Source organism: Vipera berus (assembly GCF_964194415.1).
Source record: "Vipera berus genome assembly, chromosome: 3".
Lineage (NCBI taxonomy): Eukaryota > Metazoa > Chordata > Lepidosauria > Squamata > Viperidae > Vipera > Vipera berus.
Window position 1 is genome coordinate 131,349,447 of NC_138204.1, and position 25,191 is coordinate 131,374,637.

The following is a 25,191-nucleotide window of genomic DNA, read 5'->3' on the forward strand; positions in this document are numbered from 1 at the left end:
GACCCATGAAACCAAGTTTAGGAGGATCATGTTATATTTTAAGTATATTGGACCACTACTCTCGTTATGGTTTTTGTTATCTGCTTAAGTCAAAGGCAGATACTTTCCAACAATTTGCAAACTGGCTGAAGTTCGTGGAGAGAAAAACAAAGAGAAAGGTTCAGTGCATAATTACTGATAATGGTACTGAATTTACAAACAAGCGTTTTGTTGATATGCTAGAATCTGCTGGCATTGAGCATAAACGTTCAGCGCCTTATAGGCCTCAACATAATGCTTTTGTTGAGAGACGTGGGCAAACGTTACAAGCCATGATGAGAACCATGTTACAAGATTCAGGCTTAACAGATAGACTGTGGGGGGAGGCAGCAAAATGTGCAAACCATGTTCTGAATTTAGTTGTTAATACTTCTACTGGTAAAATACCATACACTATATGGCATGGTAGAAGACCAAACCTTGATTACCTGCACACGTTTGGCACCCCAGCTTGGGTCCACATTCCTGCACAACTCAGGAGTAAAGGTCAACATAGGGCTAGGCAATTATACTTCGTAGGTTATGAAGCTAACCATAGATCCTATCGTTTCTGGGAACGAGGCACAACTAATGTATATAACAGTGCGAGTGCAAAATTCCTTGAGCACGTTGGTTGGGATAGGTTAGAGCAAGAAACTGTTAATACTGATCCTCTAGTGTTTGAGGACTCCTCTGATAACGTAACTAGTAATGATAATGCATCTCCTGTAAATATAAAAGATGAAGAGGAGATAGGGGAGATAATAGATGAATCAGAGGAAGGAAAGGAGACAGAAATTCAAAGCCCTGTAATTCCTTGGCGTTCAATGCGTATCAGACATCCACCTGATCGCTATGAAGCTAGTATAGTATGTCAAGTTAGTGTAGAGCCATCTAACTATGATGAGATCAGGATGTATCCTGAAAAAGAACAAGCATCATGGAAAGCTGCAATGAACAGGGAGTTGAAGTCTTTGCAGGATCTTAAGGTTTATCAGAAAGCAAAACTGCCACCTGGTGAGCAAGCTATAGGTTGTAAATGGATATATAAGATAAAGAAAGGAGTAGATGGAACTATAACCCATAAGGCACGTTTGGTTGCACAAGGTTTTGCCCAAACTACTGAGGATTATGACGAAGTGTTTGCACCCAGTCTAAGGGCAACTACTTTAAGAGCAGCTTTAGTATGGGCAGCTAAAAACCAATATATGGTTAACCATGTAGATGTTGAAACTGCATATCTACATGCTCCATTGCAACATACTATTTATTTAAGAATACCACCAGGATTGACCAATGATAGAGACCATGATTGTTGGGAATTAAAGAAAAGCCTCTATGGATTGAAACAATCAGGCTATGAGTGGAACAAATGTATAGTTAATGAGTTAAGTGCATTAGGTTTTGTAGCCAGTAATGCTGATCCTTGTTTGTTTAGAAGGGAACACAACGGAGCATTATCTTTTATTTTATTATTCACAGATGATATTGCAATAATAACAAAAACTGAGTTAGAAGCACAAACTATCATTTCAAGATTGCAAACTAAATTCACAATTAGAAATCTTGGGAAAATTAGCCACTATTTGGGGTTAGATATTGTGAAAACGAATAGGGGTTTTAAGATTTCACAAGCCAGTAAAATATCTCAGTTATTAAAGAGATACAACATGGAAATGTGTAAACCAGCAAAAACTCCGATGGCTATGGATTTCATTCATTCCATTCATTGTGTATGAGGACAATCAAGCTGCGATAAAAATGGCTAATAATGCTGCAGTAAGAACAAGATCTAAACATACTGATCTTCGTTATTTAAATGTCAGACAATGTGTCAAAGATAAATTAATACAGTTAGAGTATTGTCCATCTGATGTAAATATTGCAGACCATTTTACGAAGGTACAAAGTGCTGTGAAACACAATGCTAATTGTGAAAGAATGTGCATAAGATTGTAAGAGTTATATATTATTCTACCCAAAGGGGAGAATGTTAGGCATATGGTGTTAGCCTACAATGTTGGGTTGAAAATATATTAACCATAATGCTATGTCTTTAAGAAGTTAATTGGCCAATGGGTGTGTAAGTGTTCTCATGGCCATAAGAGGAAGCTAGGAACGTAGCTTCTCTCTCTCTCTCTGAATTCACTGATCTCTACTATTACTGTTTTTGCTCCGCTGTTGGTTTACTACTGTTGTAAACTTGAACTGTGTATTTGACCTCTGGACCGGTAAGAAGACTTTGTAGTTTGGATTACTCCTTGAACTGTTGCTATTGTTTATGACCTGGACTGTTTATTTTTGACTGTGCATTTTTGTTTTTACACCACCTCAAAGTAAAATACTTTTTGCTTTTAGAACTCAGTGTATTTCTGTGTGTGACTTTTACTGCTCTCAGTACCATTCCTTGTCTGTGCAACTCTTTGGTAGCACAAGGAGACCTCTGCACAAGTAAATTCCTTAACAGTACTATTTTAGCAGTTTATAAAATTGATAGGTGTTGGCCTGCTTGGATCATAGTTTCTAATAAACAAGAAGTTAACCTAGCTGATTATAAGCTTTTGGCCTTGAAAATACCAGTATGTGTTTAATTCATGCATACCTAAAAGTCTAATGCCTAAAAAAAAATCATGTTCTTGTGGCTAAAATAAAATACACGTTTGGTTTTAAAAACGTGACATCCCAAAATATTTATTTCATTATTGAATAGCAGTACTGAAATAATGTCAGCGAAGTAGCAGTTACATAGCTGAGGAATTCTTTAATCCAAGTGGAAATCATCTGCCTTTTTCTGCTGCTTTGAGAAGCTGCTGGTAGAATCTGATATATCACAATTTGCTTTTCATTGGTTAGTATTAAATTACTCTATGCACCACTTAATGGTTTTGAGAAAGTATATGTTGATGAATAGGCTTGAATTATGGAAAGTTCTAGATAAATTTAGTTTTGAATGTGGGCTGTTCAGTGGCAAGAAGAGTGCTATATAAGAGTAAACCACAAGTGAGCATTAAAGAATGCTCAGCTAACACCAAGGAGGAAAAAGTCAAAATATGTGATGTCCACTTGGTTATTTAGTATAGGCTTGGTGTGACATTAGATGTTGGTTGGTTGGAATTGTGAACACATATGTATTTTCATATGTGAATGATGCCTATTAGAGCCTGGATGATTTGCAGCAAATTTTAGATACAAGGATAATGGATGTATTAGAGACCAGAGTTATTGTGATTGACAGAGAAAATAGATGGAGACATTTTAAGACTAACAAACGTTAGTAGAAAGGTGGTGGGTAGTATATATTTGTTTAAAAGGATTCATGAAACATGAACATATCAAGAAAAACATAAAAGTAAGTTGAATGTGGTGGGGGTGAGATACTTAAATGTATGTGGTAAAATAAGAAAAGAAAGGGTCCAGAATGTATGGGTGCTAATTGTATATTGATTAAATGTCCATATTGAATAAATGATTGGCATGAGATAAATACAGTACATTGAGATGATTTATGAAGGTGGGGAATGGGTCTAGACCAGGGGTGTCAAACTCAATTTCATTGAGGGCCGCATCAGCATTGCAGTTGCCCTCAGAGGGCCAGGTGGGCGTGGCCTACTGGGTGGGCGTGGCTAGAGTGCGTATGGCCTACTGGGTGGGCGTGGCCAGCTGTACATCGTTTGAGTGGGACAGATCTGAGGGTCTCTGGCAGGAGGAGGGTCTCTGGGCCAGGGCCAAGGCAGTGGGGGCCGTTCCCTCACTGTTTCCAGGATGGCTTCGCGGGCCGCATGAAACCACTTCGCGGGCCGGATCTGGCCCCCGGGCCTTGTGTTTGACATGTCTGGTCTAGACGAAAAGGAAGAGTGAGAAAGTTGGAATTAACTGGAACTGATGAGATCTTGAAAAAGAGAAAAAAGAGTTTAAAGAACAAAAGTCGGGATATGAAATTACGGCTCGTCGCATAGTCAATTAGATGTTGAGCTGGATTTGGCAATTTTGTCCACCTATTGAGTACTTACTGAGGATCTCAGATGGGCAGATGTGGATCTTTATGGTGTTACAGATAGTGTCCCAGGATGAAAGCTGTTCCAAGTAAAGCTGGCTTTTGCAATTGACTGTTAGTGAATTTGTCAATGCCATTGGTGTTCAAGTGGTGCTCCTGTGGTTTTGGGATTCCACCCAAGGGGCCTATTACTATTGGCACTACCTTTGCTTTCTTTTGCCACAGTCGTTCTATTTCTATTTGCAGGTCTTTGAATTATTGTTTATTATTGTTGTTTTTTTTATTGTTCTTTTGTTTATTGTTGTTATGTTTGTTGTTGTTATTTAAACCTGCATATCACTTGACTGATAAAGGCGCTTGGAGGCTCACAACAATTAAAGAAATTGTAATACAATCAGTAAAATTAAAGATAAAGGTAAAGGTAAAGGTTTCCCCGCACATGCGTGCTAGTCGTTTCTGACTCTAGGGGCCGGTGCTCATCTCCGTTTCAAAGCCGAAGATAAAAGATGACAAATGTGTTGAAAAAGGGGGTCTCACTTTCCTTCGCCAAAGGCCTGGGTGAAGAACCAAGTCTTCACAGCCTTCTTTGCTCTACTAAATAACAGCAGAGTGTGAACTACCCAGATCTCAGGAGAAACCATGTAGGCACTGCTAGAGGGAAGGGATGCTTCCAGGGTCCAGAACCCAGAGCCTCCCAGCATGGTGGAAGCAGGAATGATTGGTAAAGACCGAAAAGCATGGATCTGCACAGAGAATTTCGGTGTTGTAAAACTAGTGTTAGCTGTGCTTCCCTTTCTTTTTTTATCTCAAGCCTTCCGTTCCTTCTGTTGATTGCTTTTTACTGTTTTTCCCCCTGCATCTGCAGAATAGTCCCATGCTCTAAACAGAATGCTCAGGGCATTTTTTTTATAATAAAACAAAATAAATAAAAGACCCCTGCCACTCTATAAGCAGATCAATATTTTTTTTCAGTGTGGTATTCATCAGACTTCCTTTCTGCTGGCATTCCATTGGATCATCAATCTTATTTGGAGTGATACCTCCCAAAGGAATCTGTGATATCATCTTTTTTTACATCCAATACTGTAGGGGAGAATAGGATTCCTAATCTTACATTGGTCTTTGAACACCATACTGTATACTTACTATCAAACTCTCCGCTGCTGTAAAGACTGAACCTGTATAACACGTGGTATTGTAAATTGGGTTTTCAGCATAATGAGGCATATTTCTCCAAACTTGTGCTTAGGTAATCCCCAGACACAGTAGTAGTGCCAATGCGTGAGGCTATCCTAAATCAATTCAGTCTGCAAGTCCTTGCTTCGCAGAACCCTAAAAGCTAGAAATGTAAAAAAAAATATGTTGTAATGATCCTGATAATTCTGCTCCAGTACCAAAAAGCTGTTAGCATGGAAACAGAATATTATCTTCTATTTATAGCGTGAGAAGGCTGTTATTCATTAGAGGCATTGAATGTCCGCTCTTCTTACTGCCTTCCCATCTTTCATGTATCCTATAGCAAACCAAAGAGAGGGTGAAGTTGTTGATACAGCTAGCTGATGGCTTTTGTGAAAAGGGGCATGCCCACGCAGCAGAGATTAAAAAATGTGTCACAGCAGTGGACAAGAGATACAGAGACTTCTCTCTGCGTATGGAAAAATACAGGACCTCTTTAGAGAAAGCTCTAGGAATTTCTTCAGATTCCAATAAATCGGTGAGTGTTGCATTTATTATTTATTTGTTTGTTTGTTTGTTTATTTATTTTTGCTTGAAGAAATGTGGAATGGCTTAATCTGGCTTCTAGAGCTTCTTGTCTTGGTTAAACCCCTTTTGTGTTTGTTTCTCCTTGTCTTCACTAATTTTGATGTCATCTTCCCTTCCTTGATTCAGAGTAAAAGCTTGCAACTGGATATAATCCCAGCCAGTCTTCCTGGGTCAGAGGTGAAGCTGAGAGATGCTGCTCATGAACTTAATGAGGAAAAGAGGAAGTCTGCCCGCAGGAAAGAGTAAATCATTTGTTTCCTCCTAGCATGATGCATGTTTACCCATGCTTTGGACTTGTCTGTAATTTTTATCTTGCTTAGTTAGGTGCTTGTGCATTCATAGTCCCAGCCAACCTATCATTAATACGTCACTGAAACATTCTTTTTTACATTTATGTAAATTATGTACATTAAACAATCCAGGAAAAAAAATAACACATGCTAGTCTTGGTCCATGTCAAAGTATACAATATTTCTTTTTTTTTCCTCCCCCCACCCATCCAACCCCACTGCCTTTTCCATTTCTCCATTTCCACTTCTCAGCAACGGCCATATAAATTAAAAAAGAAAATGAGAATCTGGATTTTAAGTTGTGCTTTGCTATTTGATAAGTCTGAGGCAGGGCTTCTTAAAATAGGCTGATCTCTTGAATGTCCAAAAAAGAATCTAGAATATTTTTTTTCTAAGCTTCAGCAACAAATAAGAACAAGCAAATGTACCCTTCTTTTAATGACAATCTGTCACTTTATTCAGTATTTTTACTGCTTCCTTTAGCCATTGCTTAAAGCAAAGATTACATTAGAGGGCAGAATACTTCCAAGATGAGACGTAACATTTACTTATGCAAAAGCAACCTTAAATCATTTCATTACCATTTTTACTGACCTTGTAGTCCATATTTTTTTCTAGTTGTAGTTCTCATGCACTCTATGCTCTTGAGCTCATCAAACATATTTCACTATATGAAATCCTTGCCATGTATCTAATTCCCGTTTAGAATGATATATGATAAAATGAATAGTCTAAAGTTGTCTCTCTTGTGTTTGGAAAGGTTCATCATGGCTGAGCTTATCCAGACAGAGAAGGCTTATGTAAGAGATCTCCGGGAATGTATGGATGTAAGTTCTTGTTTCCAAGCTAAATGGGGGGGGGTGTTTCTCAAATAGATTTTTTTCATTGTCATATTGTATGATCTGTAACCATAGAGCTAAGTTGTGCAATGCTGTTAGAAGTAGGATGTTAGTCAATTAAATCAAGAATTGCCAGTTCTGGCTTGATCGGCTTCTTGTTTTGTTTTTAAACATTCCTATGTTGATTGAACAGAGACAATAGCATATCTGTTCACTTTCAGGCACAATGAACTGGTTGCTGCTTTTGTTAAGCTTTTACTGTTTTGTCAAAGGGATAATGTTCTCTATTATTGCTTCCACTGCTGCATTGCACATTCGAGAACTGGCTTATTCTCTCTCTGAACCGAAACTCCTCTCTTCTGTATTTCAGGGTCTGATTTTAAACTGTTATTTTTTCATTGACACATTGCAATTGTTAGGATGTCATGACTGTAAAACCAAAAAGTGATATTATACAAACCTAAAAAAATTGGACATTTTATAAAGATCAATATGATTTTGCAAATATTAGTTTGGGGATGGTTGTACCTACAGAATTGTTAAACCAACTTCATTCCCACCCACCCCCTTTTTTTGCTTCTATTTTTTTTTACTAGACATATCTCTGGGAAATAACAAGTGGTGTTGAAGAAATCCCACCAGGTATTGTCAACAAGGAGCACATCATTTTTGGAAACATGCAGGAGATCTATGAATTCCATAACAAGTGAGTGAACAGAGTCACCCGTGACTGTACTGTTAGGGGAAAAAACAATGATTTAATGTCTTCTGATATGTTAAATGAATATATCATTTTATTTTGCTACTGCAAAATAAAAATGTAAAAAAATGTAGGTTCAAGGAGTGGAGTTTGACAATTTTCAGATTACCATTGTTTTATTCTACTTTTCTATTTAAGTAGATCTTAAAATGGACTTGCTTTTTTCTGGTCTGGAAATTTCATGGAAATAGGTTGATCTATGTTGTTCAGCCACCCAGAAAATAAGTTGTTTTGGTTTTGCTGCACGATACATAAACTGATAAATAGAACACATCAGCTTTTATCCGTGAGATGACTGATAATGCTAGATAGGATTTGAGAATAGCGTTAAAGCCTTAATTCAGGCTTAGTAGATCACATAATCTGAATTCAGGATTTATTTGAAGTTTCACACCCACTACAGACACATAAAAATTATTCTGTGCTGTCTCCTACACTAAATCTCCTCCCCTTAGCAAGGACCCCTAATTTGATATATCTCTTTTCTCTGTTAATATTTGTGGAGTCTAAACTTTTCTGTGAATAAGTAACAGATGCAAAATCTATTACAGCCAACCTGCAAGCATAGGAGGTACATGATACTTCGTTTGCAAGAGCCTTATTTAATACATAATTGTATCTGCATAGAGTGCAAGATGGGGAAAAGCCATTTTCTTGCCCTTTGAAGCCCCCAACTGTTGGAATTCTAAGCTGCAAGCACAGTCATCTCCTTTGAATTTGTCTCACTAGTCCATGTGAACATTAGATAGTTCAAAATCTCCTTGTGTGAAAAATGGCTACTACACTACATATATTGCCCAATGGTTACTGTTAGAATTATGGCTACATCCGTTTACAAGATGTGATGGAATTTTATTTTTATATTGTAACAATTGTATGGAAAAGATGTCTAGGCATAAAACAAATCAGTGAGTGCCCAACCACATCTTAAGTCCTTAGAACTTGCTAAAAACAGAGGACTTTTGGGGAAGAAAGGGTAGACTGATTTTGTGGAGCTGCTGATTGTAGCAGAATAGAGAGCCAGCAAATAGGTTTTCATAATTCCTCTCCAGACAAAGTGAGGATTGAGATCACCCACAAGTGCTCCAGGCAGTTGTTCCTTACAAAGAGATCCCAAGACACTTGTCTACAATAGATTTAGAACTCTGGGAGATGAGGGCTAATAACCACCTTGCTCAAACTGTTTTTGAAAGGACTCTAGGTTTGCATACTTTCTTTTCTAATCACTTTTGGAAATTGCTTATTAACTGCTTTCTATCTATTGGGAATCTTTGGACCTACAGGTTTTACAGCACTGGATGTGATGGAATGTAGTAGGCTGGATTCCAAGGAGGGAGGGGATGCATTCCAGAGGAATAAGAAACAATTCAGTCCAGATATTTTGTGTGAAAGAGTGAAGATAGCCCCTCCCTAATGGTTCTCAGAGTACATGGTAGATACAGATAGTAGAGTACTTAGCCTTGCAAGATTCTGTATATAAGTGTGGAAAAAATAAGCTTGGAAAAATCACCATGTCTTATTCTTGGTTTGGAGCCTGACATGGGTGAGTTTTCTTCGATCCTTAAGGAAAGAAATTTTAAATACAAATTTAAGGAATTAAAATAATCTGGAATAAACAGCAAAAGTTTGATTTTAAAAAAGATACCAATGGACTAAGGGTCCAAATAAATTTGAAATAAAGTTTTGGAATTATTAATAAAGAATCCTTCCCATGGGAAAATGCTTTTGTTTTGAATTCTGTTTTTTTAAAAAATTGGATACTAGAGGGAACTAAAAGGAACTAAAGATTACATTCAAAGGAGAAGAGCAGCCAAATTCAGCTTACAAATATAGAATGAAGTAAAATATTTTGACATTACTCATATTGAAAATTACTTTTAAACAAGGGACCCAGAAATTAATTTTGAGAAGGTCTGCCTCTATAATTGACTGTTTAAAAGATATTATAGAAGAAGAAGAACTTTTACCTGACGTGACTGAGATTTGAAAGTGGATTTAAAAATGACAATGAAAAAGATATACTGGAGAAACAAAAGAAACTGTCTGATCTCTTAATAATTAAAAGAGAAATACAAATAACAAACCAAGAGAGTAAAATTTTCCTATGTGGGATTTACAAGAGGCTTGTTAAAGCTTTGAAGAATTTTGTGAGAAAAATAAATCAAGTTCTGGGACATTATTTGAAAGGTCTAGCGTCAAGATTGTTTGAAATAAAAGGAATGAATATAAAGTTAGTTTATTTGATCAAGATTAAAGTAGATATGTTGTTATCTGATAACCCTTAATGGATTTTTGTTGACACAGAGAGTAAAATGATGAGGCTTTATGGATTTGTTTGCAGACAAGAGATGGATGGGAACAAGAAATCATTTGTTGTATTTCAGGAGAAGTGATAAATTACTAAAATTGGTTATACATATTGTGATAAATGGGGAAGTCACTTTTTTATATATATTTCTCTACTATATTCTTATTTTTTTCTTTCTTTTCTATTTTTTTCTGCTTTACCCATTTTATTTTTTAGTTTATATTGTTGTAAATTGGAATCTTTAATTAAATTGTTATAATAATAAAAGAACTTGTTAATTGTTCATAAACTAATAGTGTGGATGGATTTTATAAAGCTTGGAAATGCAAGCGTTCTCTTCCTAGGTTTGTTTGTTTGGTCAATTTTAGATCATTCATGTTGCAATGAAGTCAGTAAATAAGTGCTGATTTTCCCATTAGTTATTTCAATGTGTATGTTTTGTTTAATGCATTAGGGGACTATGAGCTAGTTCTAACTCATCACAGCTAAAAGGCACCACATTTTGTAAGTCTGGCATGATTGCAATGTACCATAACCTGACATACCATAGCTGTAGCTATTGCTATATCATTGTTTTACTGGAACTATAAAGTGTAGGCTTGATTGATTGGATAATTCTGCACAAGTATTGTGTATAACAATATGTTATAGCCACTGTGGACGGTATAATTACAATATAGAAAGGGAAGAGGAACATGTTAATAGTTTTATTCAATCATTTCTTTAAACAGTATATTCCTGAAAGAGCTGGAGAAATATGAGCAGTTACCTGAAGATGTTGGTCATTGCTTTGTTACCTGGGTAAGATGTTAGTCATTGCTTTATTACCTTTCTGTTTATTTATTTATTTATTCAATTTATATACCGCCCTTCTCCCGTAGGACTCAGGGCAGTTCACAAGGTATTAAAAACAGATACAACAATTACAAAAATCTTAAAATCAATTAAAAGAATTATATAAAACTTGTAATAAAACCCCAGTTTAAAAACAGTTAAAATCCCAATTAATATGCTCAGACCAGGCCAGAGAGCTCAAAGAGCCAGGTCTTCAGGTCCCGGCGGAATGAACAAAGGTCAGGGGCAGTCCTAAGCTCTACAGGCAGCTGATTCCAAAGGGCAGGCACACCCACAGAGAAGGCCCTCCCCCTGGGTATTGTCCGCCGGCAATCTTTTACCGGCGGTACCCTGAGAAGACCCTCCCTGTGGGAGCGCACAGGACGAAGGGAGCTTGATGCCGGCAGCAGGTGTTCCCTCAGATATCCTGGACCCAAGCCATTTAGGGCTTTTTAGGTCATCACCAGCACCTTGAATCTCACCCGGAGAGCAGCCGGAAGCCAATGCAGTTCGCGGAGCAGAGGTGTTACATGGGAGTATCGGGAAACCCCCATCACAACCCGTGCAGCTGCATTCTGCACCAGCTGAAGCCTCTGGGTGGTTCCCAAGGGCAGCCCCATGTAGAGAGCGTTGCAGTAGTCCAATCGGGAGGTCATGAGCGCATGAGTGACTGTGCGCAGGGCATCTCGGTCCAGATAGGGCCGTAACTGGCGCACCAGGCGAACCTCGGCAAAGACCCCCTGGTCACGGCTCCTATATGATCTTCAAAACTGAGCCGTGAGTCCAGGAGGATGCCCAAGTTGCGAGCCCTATCGACGGGGGGTAACATCTCACCCCCCATCATTAAAGGTGGAATAGACTGGTTAGTCCGAGATGCCGGTATGCACAGCCACTCAGTCTTGGTAGGATTGAGACGAAGCCTGTTTCTCCCCATCCAGACCTGGACCGCCTCCAGGCAACGGGACATCACGGCGAGGGCATCACTGGGTTGGTTCGGGGTGGAAAGAAAAAGTTGGGTATCATCAGTGTACTGATGATACCCCACCCCGAAACCACGAATGATCTCGCCCAGCGGCTTCATATAGATGTTGAACAGGAGGGGAGAGAGAACCGACCCCTGACGGACTCCACAAACGAGAGGCCTCGGGGCAGACCTCTGCCCTCCCGTCAACACCAATTGCGAACGGCCCAGGAGATAGGAGGAGAACCACTGCAAAACAGTGCCTCCCACTCCCAACCCCCTGAGACGCCGCAATAGGATACCATGGTCGATGGTATCAAAAGCCGCTGAGAGATCTAAAAGGACTAGGACAGAGGAGCAACCCCTGTCCCGAGCCCGCCAGAGATCATTCAGCAGTGCAACCAATGCCATCTCCGTGCTGTACCCAGGCCTGAAACCCGGGTTTACTAAATAATCAATTGTATTTTGAGTTGTGATCATCCACACCTGAAAAATAACACTGTGGCCTAATAGAAGAGATTTGTAGTGTGAGATGGTAAATACAGGCAGACCACAACTGAGCCCAACATTTCTGTTGCTAAGTGAGACATTTGTTAAGTGAATTTTGGCCCAGTTTACGACCTTTCTTGCCACAGTTGTTTAAGTGAAACAGTGCAATTGTTAAATTAGTAATAAGGTTGTTAAGTGAATCTGGCTTCCCCATTGTCTTTGCTGGTCAGAAGCAGGGCTTTTTTTCTCATAGAATGCTCAGAACGGAGTTCCGGCACCTTTTTTGGATGGAACCTTGTAGGGTAGGCAAGGCGGGTTGTATGTCATGTGTGAGTTCCGACACCTTTTTCTTTTACAAAAATAGCACTGGTCAGAAGGTCACAAAAGATGATCACATGACCCCAGGACACTACAACCGTCATAAATACGAGTCAGTTGCCAAATATCTGAATTTTGATCACATGACCATGGGGATGCTGCAATGATCATAAGTGTGAAAAACCATTGTGAATCACTTTTTTTTCAGTGCCTTTATAACTTTGAACGGTCACTACTAAATGCACTATTGTAAGTCGAGGACTACCTGTGCATTAGGGCTCTTCAGCTCACAAAAGAGACCGCCAGTCTAACTGGTGAACATAGAAATGTACCTTTGAGTTCTGGGAGGTGACTTAGGCATCCTGTCAGTTTCATGTAATATTAAGCAGCTGTACCTCAAACTGTGGGATGTAATAACATAAATTTAAAGCACCCCGTGACTAATCTTTAAAATGTATTGTTGCAAAAGATGTTTAATGGGCGAGCTATTTCTTAGACATCATTTATGATTAAGGATATTAGGTATCTGAACACATGCATCTTGGGAGGCCTGGTTGAATCAGTTTACAACCTGACTAATATATAACATTTCTTGCCTTTTGTAATAGTTTTCCTTCTTGCATGCCAGTTTCTCTATCCAACAGATTTAAACTCAATTCTTAAATAGCCAAGTTTCCACCAGATGGAGCTTTTTTACAAATCATTTCAATCTTTTTTTCTTTGCAGGCAGATAAGTTCCAAATGTATGTGACTTACTGCAAAAACAAACCAGACTCAACTCAGCTAATTTTAGAGCATGCGGGAGCGTATTTTGATGTAAGTACAGGATTGTAGTGCTTCATTTACACCACCTGACCTCTGAAAGTATATTTATGTATATAGCACAGACATTTGCATATACATATATGCAAATTCACATGGTGAGAATTCAGCATTGGCTTTGAAAGGATATAGATGCAAGTTTGACATGAACCCTATTTCAAAGAACATCCCACAAATCTTTTCATCACAGTGAAGAAAGCTCAATCTTGGCAGGATTTAGTTTCATTCTAGTTCTTAACAATCACTATGTTAAAACTTGAACATTATACTATTAGTGACATCATGATGACATCAGAATGACCTGATTTTATTCCAAGCTATGTTCTACATTTGACTGTTCCTATTAAAAGATAGGTTTATATTGACATGCCCCAGGAAGAATTTAGTTCTGAAAACCTGCTTGCAGAACTTTTTTTTTTCAAAAAACAAAAGATAGAGTGAGAGATGTAAGGTAAGACTGTCAACTATCAGTTATTGACACTGAATGAAACCAATAATGTAATACATTGTGTTTTGTAAATCTTTAAATAGTAGTGGAGGGAGAGAAAGTTATAACTGCAATTTCTTTTATTGGATTTGGAGGGCCTCTTTTAAGAAAGAAATTATCTTTGAATCAATAAACAGTTGTTATGTTGGCATACAGCTTTCTTAGTCCAGAGCTAATCCACCCAGTTTTCTACCTATGCCTATTTAAAGACACACCCAGAACCCCTCTGAGTGAAGTATTTCTCTTGCAGAATCCTAAGATGCTATTTTGGAATTCAGAATTAAGTCTGAACAGCAATCAAAATATTTTTCATATATCGGAGTATATGAGTATATCAGAGTATTGTAAAAGAGTATCTTTGCTCATTCTCAGTACAGTAGTCTTGTTTCACGTTGCCAGAAGAAGTATTATTGACATTTATTTATCTATTTATTTAGAAAATTTATATAGCCACCCTCTCAGAAATATGACTGCAGGCAGCACAAAACAAAACAGTTAAAATCAAATATAAACAACTCTAAAAACTCAAAAATAGCTCTGGAGTGCTATTTTTGCACTTCAGAAATGTTGTTGTACTGAAGCCAAATGAAATGGGGATGTGATTTTTCCCCCAGAGCAGTTTATATCAAAATGCTAGATAATACAAAAATCCAAAAGAAAAGAAAAACAAGATAGTTAGAATCTAAAGCAGAATTCTTCACCCTGATAGAAATTGGAGCAGGTACGCCTGCCATAAATATACTACTCATTTAACAAAGTAGCTTGAATTGTCTTTGTAGTGATGTTGATGTTTCATGTTGTGTTAATATTTCACAACATGCCAGCGTAAACTACCCTTTTGATATTCTAACAAATGACATGCTCAAATTAACAAAATATGGAAGAGGTTTATAAATGTGCATAACCACCATTGGACTCAGCTGGGTTCTTGACAAATATTCAGCAAAAGTGAATAATTTGAATAATCCATGGTTTCAGATGTTGTTGAGCTAGAATTTCCTCGAGGCCTGGCTGGCATGTCTAGCGGTGAAATGGCTTTCACAGTTTTTATATATAGGTCAAGCATAAATATACATTATGCTAATTGATGAGGAACATGATGGCATTGGTTTAGGACTTCCTTTCAGTTTTTTTTATAATGAAAAATTTATTTGCAAATTTTCTGAGTTAATTTATACTTGGTTCTGAAATGTTTAACCTGTGTTGCAGGAAATACAACAGCGGCATGGTTTAGCCAATTCAATTTCATCTTACCTTATCAAGCCAGTTCAACGGATAACAAAATACCAACTTCTTCTAAAGGTGAGTGTCAGTATGGCCTTCATTTGTGAAGCTGGGTACCTTTTTTACACTGAAAATATGTTTTTAGAAAAAGACAGTTTTATTAGGCTACAGCTAAATAGAAGAACTCTTTATGAGTGACCCAACATACATGATGCTGGCTTAGTTTGGTATAAAAAGTACCCTAAAAGAACTATTTGGAGATCATTATGGGGTGGGGGGGAATGAAAGATAGCCTAAGAACCTCTGGTGAGATCTGGTGACATCTAATGCTGTATACCAGACATGTCAGACACAAGGCCCAGGGGCCAGATCTGGCCTGTGAAGTGGTTTCATGCGGCCCGCAAAGCCATCCTGGAAACAGTGAGGGAACGGCCCCAACTGCCTTGGCCCTGGCCCAGAGACCTTCCTTCTGCCAGAGACCCTCAGATCTGTCCCACTCCTGCCCAGGCCCCCATAGGCACCCTTGATGCAAACGATGTAGAGCTGGCCATGCCCACCCAGTAGGCCATACGCCCTCTAGCCACGCCCACCCAGTAGGCCACGCCCACCCTGGCCATACCCACCCGGCCCCCTGAGGGCAACCGCAATGCTGAAGCGGCCCTCAATGAAATTGAGTTTGACACCCCTGCTGTATACTGTTTGAACTGAGCCTGATTTCATGTGTGATTTCTAAACCAACCATCTGTAAGAACCTGGTAGATTACTTTTTTTAGGTGCTACTGCCGCTTGATCTTATCAGGTCTTTTTCCACTTGACTGGGGTTCACAGTTGAGGGGAGATTTAAGATTACAATAAATGATTAGCTAGAATAGGATAAAATGAGTCTCATGGTGGGGAAAGTTGCTGAAGATCCTAATCCTGTATACTACAGCAGCTGATGGTTCTAGAATTCAGAGATTGTCTGAAGACATTTGGTGGCTTAGCAGAATCATGTGGGAGCAGGTAATCATTGAAATAGCCGCCCGATTCTACATCATTTAGCATTCTAAAATTGAGAGTGAGGAGCTTCAAATAATGAAGCAGAGTATCTGATCCCTTTCGCTGAGCTTTTCAATCCAGGCATGGGACTGAAACTGTATTACTGTAGCTGCTGTTGTGAATGAGGCCTAAATCTGAGAAAGATCCTGCTTAGTTTGGATCTTTCAGTGGCATTTCATACATGGACTATGGTATTCTTATGGACTGCTTATGAGAGTTAGTAGTGGAGGACGCTGTTTTGAATTAGTTCCCCTCTTATCTGAGCAGATAGTCTCAGGGATGAGTCTTTGGCCCCTATTATAATAGGTGCTACAGGATCTGGGTTCTTTCTATCTTGTATATCATCTACATGAAATATTTGGGCAAGGTCATTTATCAGTTTGGAGTGAGTTGCCGACGCTATGTGGATGATAAAGGAGATGCAGAGGATATTCTTAATACAGTATTTGGTGGCAGTAAGGGCTTGGATGGGATGAAACCAATTTAAATTGAATTTTAACAAGATGGAACTGCCAGAATTTTTTTATATACTACAGTAGCCCCTATGCTGGCATTCAGTGGGATTGTATAGGCTTTCTCCCTGAGGCATGCCTTCTTTATGAGCAACTGGTGGCTTGGGCAGTCTTTGCCCTTCTCCAACTGATGCCAGTTACAACCTTTTTGGAAGGAAGAAACGCTGATGACCTTTACTGATGCCCTTGCTTTCTTGAGAGTCAACTACTACAAAACAGTGCACTGGGAACTGTCTTTGAAGATTACCCAGCTTGTGTGCAAAAGCTGTTTTAAACAGCTGTTTCAAACTACAGTATTCCATTTGGGCTTTTGGACTTTGAAAAACCTATCACATCCTGAGCAACAATTAGAATCTGAATCATAATATTCTCTCCCAGTCACGTCGACTTTCAGAAGCAACATATCTATAGATACGATCATGGTGTGAATGGCAAAGACTTTAAGGTCTTTATTTATTTGTGTTTTGGCCTAAGTCCTTGACTTCCTTTTCATAAGTTTTGGCTATGTGTAATTAAGCTGCATAGCCCCAACCCCAACTCCTATTATTTAAGACCAAGAAACTGGGGGGGAAAAACCACATTTAAATGAACATGTATCTACTAGGCACACACTCCTACATTTCATGAATTAACTCTTGTTAATAGTTTCTCTTATTTCCATTTTCCTCTATATTTAATTAAATTTAAAATGTTGCCTACTCTATCTTTCCTTTACACACGTATGCAGCCAGCAAAAAAGAAAAAAGACTTTGTGCACTGTAGTGTTTCTGCACACTACAATGTATTGTCAAGGGACCAAAAAGCCTATTAAAAGCCATTAAAGGAGGCTTAACAAATGGTAGAAGGTGCATATGAATAAGCAGTGGAGACACAAGCAACTCGTATGTTGACAGAGCTATGAACGAAATGTTCGTGATATTCAGACAACTTCCAAGTATTAAATCAAATTAATTCACCTCATTTGGACTACTTTTAAATGTTCCAGTAAAAGAACAAAGCAATCTCTTGACATTTGGAAATGGGTTGCTGTCGTTTTTACTGGAATACAGTAAAAAAACTTTCGGAACGCCATTGGCATTTGTTAAATGAAAAGAGTAAGTGTTGTTTTCCTGTACATTGACATCTTAAATCAGACATGTCAAACACAAGGCCTGGGGGCCGGATCCGGCCCGCGAAGTGGTTTCATCTGGCCCACGAAGCCATCCTGGAAACAGTGAGGGAACGGCCCCCACTGCCTTGGCCCTGGCCCAGAGACCGTCCTTCCGCCAAAGACCCTCAGATCTGTCCCACTCCTGCCCAGGCCCCCATAGGCACCTTTGATGCGAATGATGTAGAGCTGGCCACGCCCACCCCCAGTAGGCCATGTGCACTCTAGCCACGCCCACCCAGTAGGCCACGCCCACCCTGGCCATACCCACCCGGCCCCCTGAGGGCAACCGCAATGCTGATGCGGCCCTCAATGAAATTGAGTTTGACACCCCTGTCTTAAATAATGAAGCAAAGCAATGGGAATGGCTTACAGCAGGGATCTCCAAACTTGGCAACTTTAAGACTTACGGACTTCAAGTCCCAGAATTCTCCAGCCAGCCTCTAGCTTACAGTTATATAGCAAACTGGAATATGAGAGGTATGTAGAGTAAGAAGAACCGGTATCAGCGTCCTTCCAATCTGATGAAGTATGTAATAAAGTACAAGCTCAACAGTTCATACCAGCCTTAATCAAATACATTTCAGCCTACTACTAGCCACTGTGTTCTGGCACATTGTTTTTCAACCTTGGTAACTTTGCTTTGCTTTGTTCTTTCTTTTACATCATTTCGTACATAGCTCCAACAGTATACAGGTGCTTGAGTCTCCACTGCTGATTCATATGGACCCTCTACCATCTGTTAAGCCACCTTTAATTGCTTTAATAGGCTTGCAAAGCCAAGTTTTCAATGCCTTGTATTGTAGAAAGCCAGCAGGGTTGGGGCAAGTCTTCACTCAGAGGAGATGATCTTTTTTTAAAAAAAAGTATATTTAGTTCAAATCATATATTATTTCCCAAGTGTCTGAGAAATAATACACACTGAAATAAAGCATTAACCTCTAACATAATTTGTGTTTTTAAAGATGGGCCTTCTCAGAAAATAAGTAGGGACGCGGTGGCTTAGTGGGTTAGGACGCTGAGCTTGTCAACCAGATGGTTGGCAGTTTGGTGGGTCGAATCCTGAGTGCCGCGTAACACAGTTGAGTGCCTGTTTCTCATCCCAGCTTCTGCCAACCTAGCAGTTCGAAAGCACGTAAAAATGCAAGTAGAAAAATAGGGACCACTACAGTGGGAAGGTAACAGCATTCCATGCACCTTTGGTGTCTAGTCATGCCAGCCACATGACGACGGAGACGTCCTCGGACAAGCGCTGGCTCTTTGGTTTTGAAACGGAGATGAGCATCGGCCCCTAGAGTAGGAAACGACTAGCACGCATGTGCGGGGGAACCTTTACCTTTACCTCAGAAAATAAATGTGGCTTTCTCTATACATTCTGTATACTAATCTGCCCATGAAGAAGAAAAAAAAGATAAATGATATGGCGGAGAGCATCATTAAGCTAAAGAAGATTGGTGCAATATTGCCAGTTTTGTTACTGGCAAATGGGTGTTTACTTCCTTGGGTAGCATCCATTTTATGAGGGCACTTTGAAGATGCATTCAAGACTTCAGAGGATTCAGTTGTGATTTGGCTAATGACTTCAAGCATCCCATTTAATTTCTCTGAATGCAATTTCTCTATATGCAAGGTAGATCAGATAACTAAGTATTCCCTATGATATAAACCCCACCCTTCATGTTCCCTTGTGTGATGTCACAGCACAAGTCTGAAAGAGTAGAACTTGTGCCATGTGGTCATAATGCCCCCCCCTTGATCCTTTGGTATCATTATAGTTGGAAATAGACACATATATCCTAAACACCTCAAGTTAGAATATTGGTATCTTATTAAAAGACTGCAAATGGTAGCTTAGGTAACTAAGATTTAATAGAAATAAATTATTGAATAGTAATGTGACACCTTTACAGGAACTACTCACCTGCTGTGAAGAGGGTAAAGGTGAGATTAAAGATGGCTTAGAAGTTATGCTTAGTGTGCCAAAGCGAGCCAATGATGCTATGCATCTCAGTATGCTGGAAGGTAAGATTCATGATTATTTCTTTTCTATATATTCTCTTACTTCTAAGGAATTTTCAAAAGCTTATTTAAAGTAGACTGATATAAGACCATTTCTTAATTTCCTGACAAATCTGGGTTTTTTTCCTCCTGTAACCTTAGAATTATGATTGTTCTAAATAAAAAAAAGTTATTCCAGGGTACTTGCTTATAATCATGTTGTGTTTACAAGTATTTGAAAACAAATCTGTTGTGTCATTTAGTCATGGCTTCTGTTTTTTAACATTCTTTTTTGATCAATGGAGAAGAATGCAGCTAGTCAACCTCTTGTAATTGTTCCTGTGGTAAAGTTATTAACAGCAAATCTGCTCTAAAAATCACCCAGATTTGGACAATCTTCCTTTTAGAATGGGTGTCAAACTGGCGGCCCACAGGCCAGATGCATTATGCCAAAATTGCACCCACCCGATTGCTGGCAATGGAAAAAAAGTTGCGATATGTCGTGACACATCATGTGACGTTGCGAGTTTGACACCCCTGTTTTAGAACTACTACCAAATTGTGTCTAAGTAAAATATGAAATAATTTGAAGAGTCCTGTTCAGGCAGAGCAGGAAATATGTAGGTCTGCAAATTTATGCATTTGTCACCAGAAAAACAATAATAAAAGTGGTCTCGCCATTCTAATCTTGATTCAACTCTAAATATTTTTGTCATTTGATTGCCTGTTAAAAGATCATTAAATGTTTGCATTTTTTTCAAAAAAGCCTTTAATTCAGTATTTATTTGCCTCTTGAAAAGCTGTTTAGACAGTGAAATATATTATTTATGCTGTCACATAAATTAAGGGACAGCATATTACATTTAAGAAAATTAAAAATACTTTTAACAGAAGGGGTACAGGTAATCCTCAATTTACAACAGTTTTCCAATATATAAATATTCCTTAAATGTCAACATGTTAGTATCTAATAGCTAACTAATTAAAGACCCATGGTGGCGCAGTGATTACAATGTAGTATTGCAGGCTAACTCTGCTCACACTGCCAGGAGTTCGATTCCTCCTGCTCAAAGTTGACTCAGCTTTCCATCCTTCTGGGGTTGGTAAAATGAGGACCCAGATTGTTGGGGGAAACTATTTAGTTTCACGCCTTCAGCTTTTGTTTGCTTCCTAATCGCTCCCCCACCCTTTGGAATGCTCCACTTACTGTCTTAAACATATTGAAATCAATGTAATTTTACTGCAGGGCTGGGAGCAGTGGGCACAATACACAAAGAGCCTACTCTCTTGAAATGGCTTTCTCTCCAATCTCTCTGCTCTGCAAAGCGGGGGAAGAGTAAGGTAAAGGAGAGATGATCAACAGAAATCACTTTTTCCTATCCTCTCCCTGCAGAGCAAAGAAATTGGAGAAAAAGAGATTTCAAGAGAATACTTTAAGCTATTTGCATAGTGCACTTGTATTTCTCAGACCTGTTCTTGCCAGCATGATTACATTGCTTTTGATATATAGAAGAGCAAACAACTTACTTTCTTGCAATTTCTTTCTTTCCAATCCGTCCACACTGTGAGGGGGAAAAAAGAAAACCTGTCCCAAATGTAATGGTAATCACTTGACTGTGACTGATCCTGCAAAGGTCATAAATGGGCTGTAAAGTTATTTTTTTTCCAGCACCTTCATATTTTGAATGGTTGCTGAATGAATGGTCAGTAAGTGAGGATATATATGTATATATATATATATATCCTCACCTGCTGCCGGCGTCGACTCCCCTCCGCCCCGTGCGTTCCCACAGAGAGGGCCTCCTCAGGGTGCCTCCAGTCAGAGAATGTCGGCTGGTGGCCCCCAGGGGTAGGGCCTTCTCTGTGGGCGCTCCGGCTTTGGGGAACCAGCTGCCGGTTGAGCTCCGGATGGCACCGGATCTCCGCTCCTTCCGGCGCGGGTTAAAGACCCATTTATTTGAACAAGCTGGCCTGGCCTGATGGGGAATCACTTAGGGTTTTAATATTTATATATATATTTTATTGTTTTTATTGTGGGCAATAATTTAATTCTTTTTTAACTTTTGTACTTTTGTAGTTTTAAGATATGCCCTGTTCACCGCCCTGAGTCCTTCGGGAGAAGGGCAGTATAAAAATTTAATAAATAATAATAAATAATAATAATAATAATTTCCCCTTCATGAACAGCCAATCTCTAAAGGCATTATTGATAATGTAAACCTTATATACTTTTACTAAAGAACAACTTCCAAGACCTACATTTCTAAGGTCTTCCTGGAACAGTGATTAAAAAAAATCTATTATAAGAAAATGAACTAAGTTTTATCACACACCCATGTCTCTTTCTCTCTCTCCCTTTCTTCTTTCCTTGAATTCCTCCAACGTGCCTCCTAGGTTTTGATGAGAACATTGAATCTCAGGGAGAACTCATCCTTCAGGAATCCTTCCAAGTGTGGGATCCAAAAACTCTCATCCGGAAAGGGCGTGAAAGACATCTCTTTCTTTTTGAGATGTCACTTGTCTTTAGTAAAGAAGTGAAAGACTCTAGTGGAAGAAGTAAATACATCTACAAGAGCAAGTTGTTTGTAAGTTACTATTGCACTAAAAAAAAAAGCAAAACCAAACCTATTTGCTAACATCTTGCAGTATGCTCAAATATTGCAAAATGGAGTTAATTGCTCTCAGATTTTGCTTAAAAGATCTCCAGTTCGTAAAGTCATAAGCATATTATTGAACATACCATTTTTACATAACTGCAAAAGAAACTGGTAGCCCTTTTACATAAGGAATAGATTCTGAAATATTTTGAAAAATGTTCTCTTAAGCAGATATTGTAGCATTATTCTTTAATCATGAAGCAGATCTGCAGTAAAAAAGAATATTTCAAGGGTATATATTGCTAGTCATTCCAATTTGCATGAAAGCTTTTGATTAATACAGAAAAATCCTAAGTCAGGATTTGAAATACTGACGAAGTTATTCTTTTAAATCATGTAAGCCAGCCAGGAAATAATAATTGCTTATTACCACACAACTGCTTATTATGTACTTTGACTTTTCTTGAAGCATTTTTGGTGATTAAGAGGTAACTGATTTTTAAAACCCATTAAAAATGTGTTTTCATGTGACAAAATTTTTCCCACAACTAACAACTAATACGTCTTCCTTTAATTTTCAGACATCTGAGCTGGGTGTCACAGAGCATGTAGAAGGTGATCCCTGTAAATTTGCACTGTGGGTTGGAAGAACTCCTACTTCAGACAACAAAATTGTGCTAAAGGTAATTGATGTTCATATTCCTAAGCAGAGGGGCAGCCTCTGACTGTTTAAAGCATGGAGTTCAACCTTTTGACATGGCCATTATTGTTTTTGTCTTAATTTGGAGACTATTTTTAAGGCATAAACAAAGAAACTGCCACTGAAAATTGTCCATTTTAAAATTGAATTTTAATGTACAATGTCAGAATGCTGGAAGCTACTTATAGCCTGAATGCTGAGGGCTCCCATCCCTGGTATTAAGTGTCTTTTGGTTCATAGGTAATCCTTAACTTACAACTATTCATTTAGTGACCACTCAAAGTTCCAACTGCGCTGAAAAAAAATGCCCTCTGATCATTTTTCACACTTACAACTATTGCAGCATCTCCATTGTCACGTGATCAAAATTCGGACAACCATGTATTTACTGTATGACTGTTGCCGTGTCCCTGGATCATGTGATCATTTTTTGCAACCTTCTGACAAACAAAGTCAATGGGGGATTGGGTTACTAACTTAAGAACGGCAGTGATTCATTTTACAGTCTACAGTTACAGCAAGAAAAGTCATAAAATGGGTCAAAACTCATTTAACAACTGATTTGCTTAGCAACAGAAATTTTGGGCTCAATTGGGGTCATAGGTCAAGGACTATCTGTAATAGAACGTCATTTTTAAACAGACAGATGACTCATAATGCCCAGAGTTCAAAGCAACTCTTGAAGACCAAAGTTGCAAACAGCAAGGCATGACACTTCTTGTGAATAGTGTGTCATCCTAGCAACTCATACAAACTTTGTGGAAGTAAGTGTGCCAAGAAACTGGAAGTATCTGTGTGTAAATTTTAAACAGGATTTTCTGACACCTCTAATTAGTCTTATATTATACTATATGTTCCTGACTTGCTGTCATGATCCATGGATACTTGTATATAGATCAGGGATGTAAAATGCAGGAAGCAAAGTCTTATCTTAAAAACAATAGATTAATAGTGAAATAAGTATTCCTTTTTCAAAAGTAAGGAGCAAAGATATTTCTTCCAATGCTTTGTATCATTCTTGTTTAATACATTCTGTTACTTGATGAGCATGACTTTTCAAAAGTCCGTTCTTAACAATATACCAAAAACAAATCAGATTTGGTTTCAAATACTTGTAAACGCAATATTCTTTATCTTCAAGGCTTCCAGTATTGAGAACAAACAAGATTGGATCAAACATATCAGAGAAGTAATACAGGAAAGAACAATACATCTCAAAGGAGCCTTAAAAGAGCCTATTCACATTCCTAAAACTGCACCAACCACAAAACAAAAGGGAAGAAGGTTAGTGGAAGTCCAGTCTATTTCAGGAAATGATTCTTCTCTTTTATGCGATCCGTCTCAACAGAGTGGCTAAACTATTTTGGGGGAAAGTACATTCTGTGATTTTTTTTAAAAAAAAAAGCATTCTGGATGATGATGATGATGATGATGATGATGATGATGCTAAATTGCAATATATTGAAAATATTTAGGTGGATTGGAACCTTAAATACAGGTATGTATCAAATTTGATTGATAAATCACTCTGCTTAGAAAGTTTACTGTATAATGTACAAAGTTGCAAAAAAGTGAAATGCTTATGGGAATGGAACAAATGGAACAATCTGTAAGAATTATAGCATTTTGAACTTCTTAGGAAAAAAAAGTCTGGAAGGAAGAAGGACACATAATAAAAACGTCTGTGTTGTCCTGAGATTTAAGTGCATATCAAATAAAATATTAGCTATGAAATAGTGATGCATATAAACACAATGTGTAATACTACAGTGGAGTAAAGATAGCTGGAGATATTTTACACTCTCTCAAAATATTAGAATCCAGTAGCATATCCTGGTATGAGACTCAAAATAGATAAAAGATATAGAGATTAAACTAGGATTTGCAATAACATGGTACATTAATTTAGGGAGACTTCAGCAAGGAATTGGACAAATTAATACAACATAAGGTGACTGATCAGTTAGTACTGTATATATTTAATACTTGTTATAATTAGCTGTAATAGTATTGGCTAAGGAATTAATGAACAGACGGATACATTTCTGCACTATTCTGTTCTGAATTGAAATATCCAGCTATTTCAGTATG

The 25,191-nt window shown here is 38.4% G+C and overlaps 1 protein-coding gene across 2 annotated transcripts in view; it reads left to right on the forward strand.

Annotated features, from left to right (window-relative positions):
- TRIO (trio Rho guanine nucleotide exchange factor) overlaps nucleotides 1-25,191 on the forward strand; it is a 266,591-nt gene that overhangs the window by 153,013 nt on the left and 88,387 nt on the right. For both annotated transcript variants that reach the window (XM_081322967.1, XM_081322968.1), the window contains exons 22-32: nucleotides 5,532-5,726; nucleotides 5,903-6,018; nucleotides 6,827-6,893; nucleotides 7,502-7,611; nucleotides 10,705-10,774; nucleotides 13,302-13,391; nucleotides 15,094-15,186; nucleotides 19,716-19,827; nucleotides 22,198-22,388; nucleotides 22,982-23,083; nucleotides 24,242-24,384. In XM_081322967.1, the coding sequence (XP_081179093.1) occupies nucleotides 5,532-5,726; nucleotides 5,903-6,018; nucleotides 6,827-6,893; nucleotides 7,502-7,611; nucleotides 10,705-10,774; nucleotides 13,302-13,391; nucleotides 15,094-15,186; nucleotides 19,716-19,827; nucleotides 22,198-22,388; nucleotides 22,982-23,083; nucleotides 24,242-24,384 (1,289 nt within the window). The remainder of the gene's footprint in view (nucleotides 1-5,531; nucleotides 5,727-5,902; nucleotides 6,019-6,826; nucleotides 6,894-7,501; nucleotides 7,612-10,704; nucleotides 10,775-13,301; nucleotides 13,392-15,093; nucleotides 15,187-19,715; nucleotides 19,828-22,197; nucleotides 22,389-22,981; nucleotides 23,084-24,241; nucleotides 24,385-25,191) is intronic.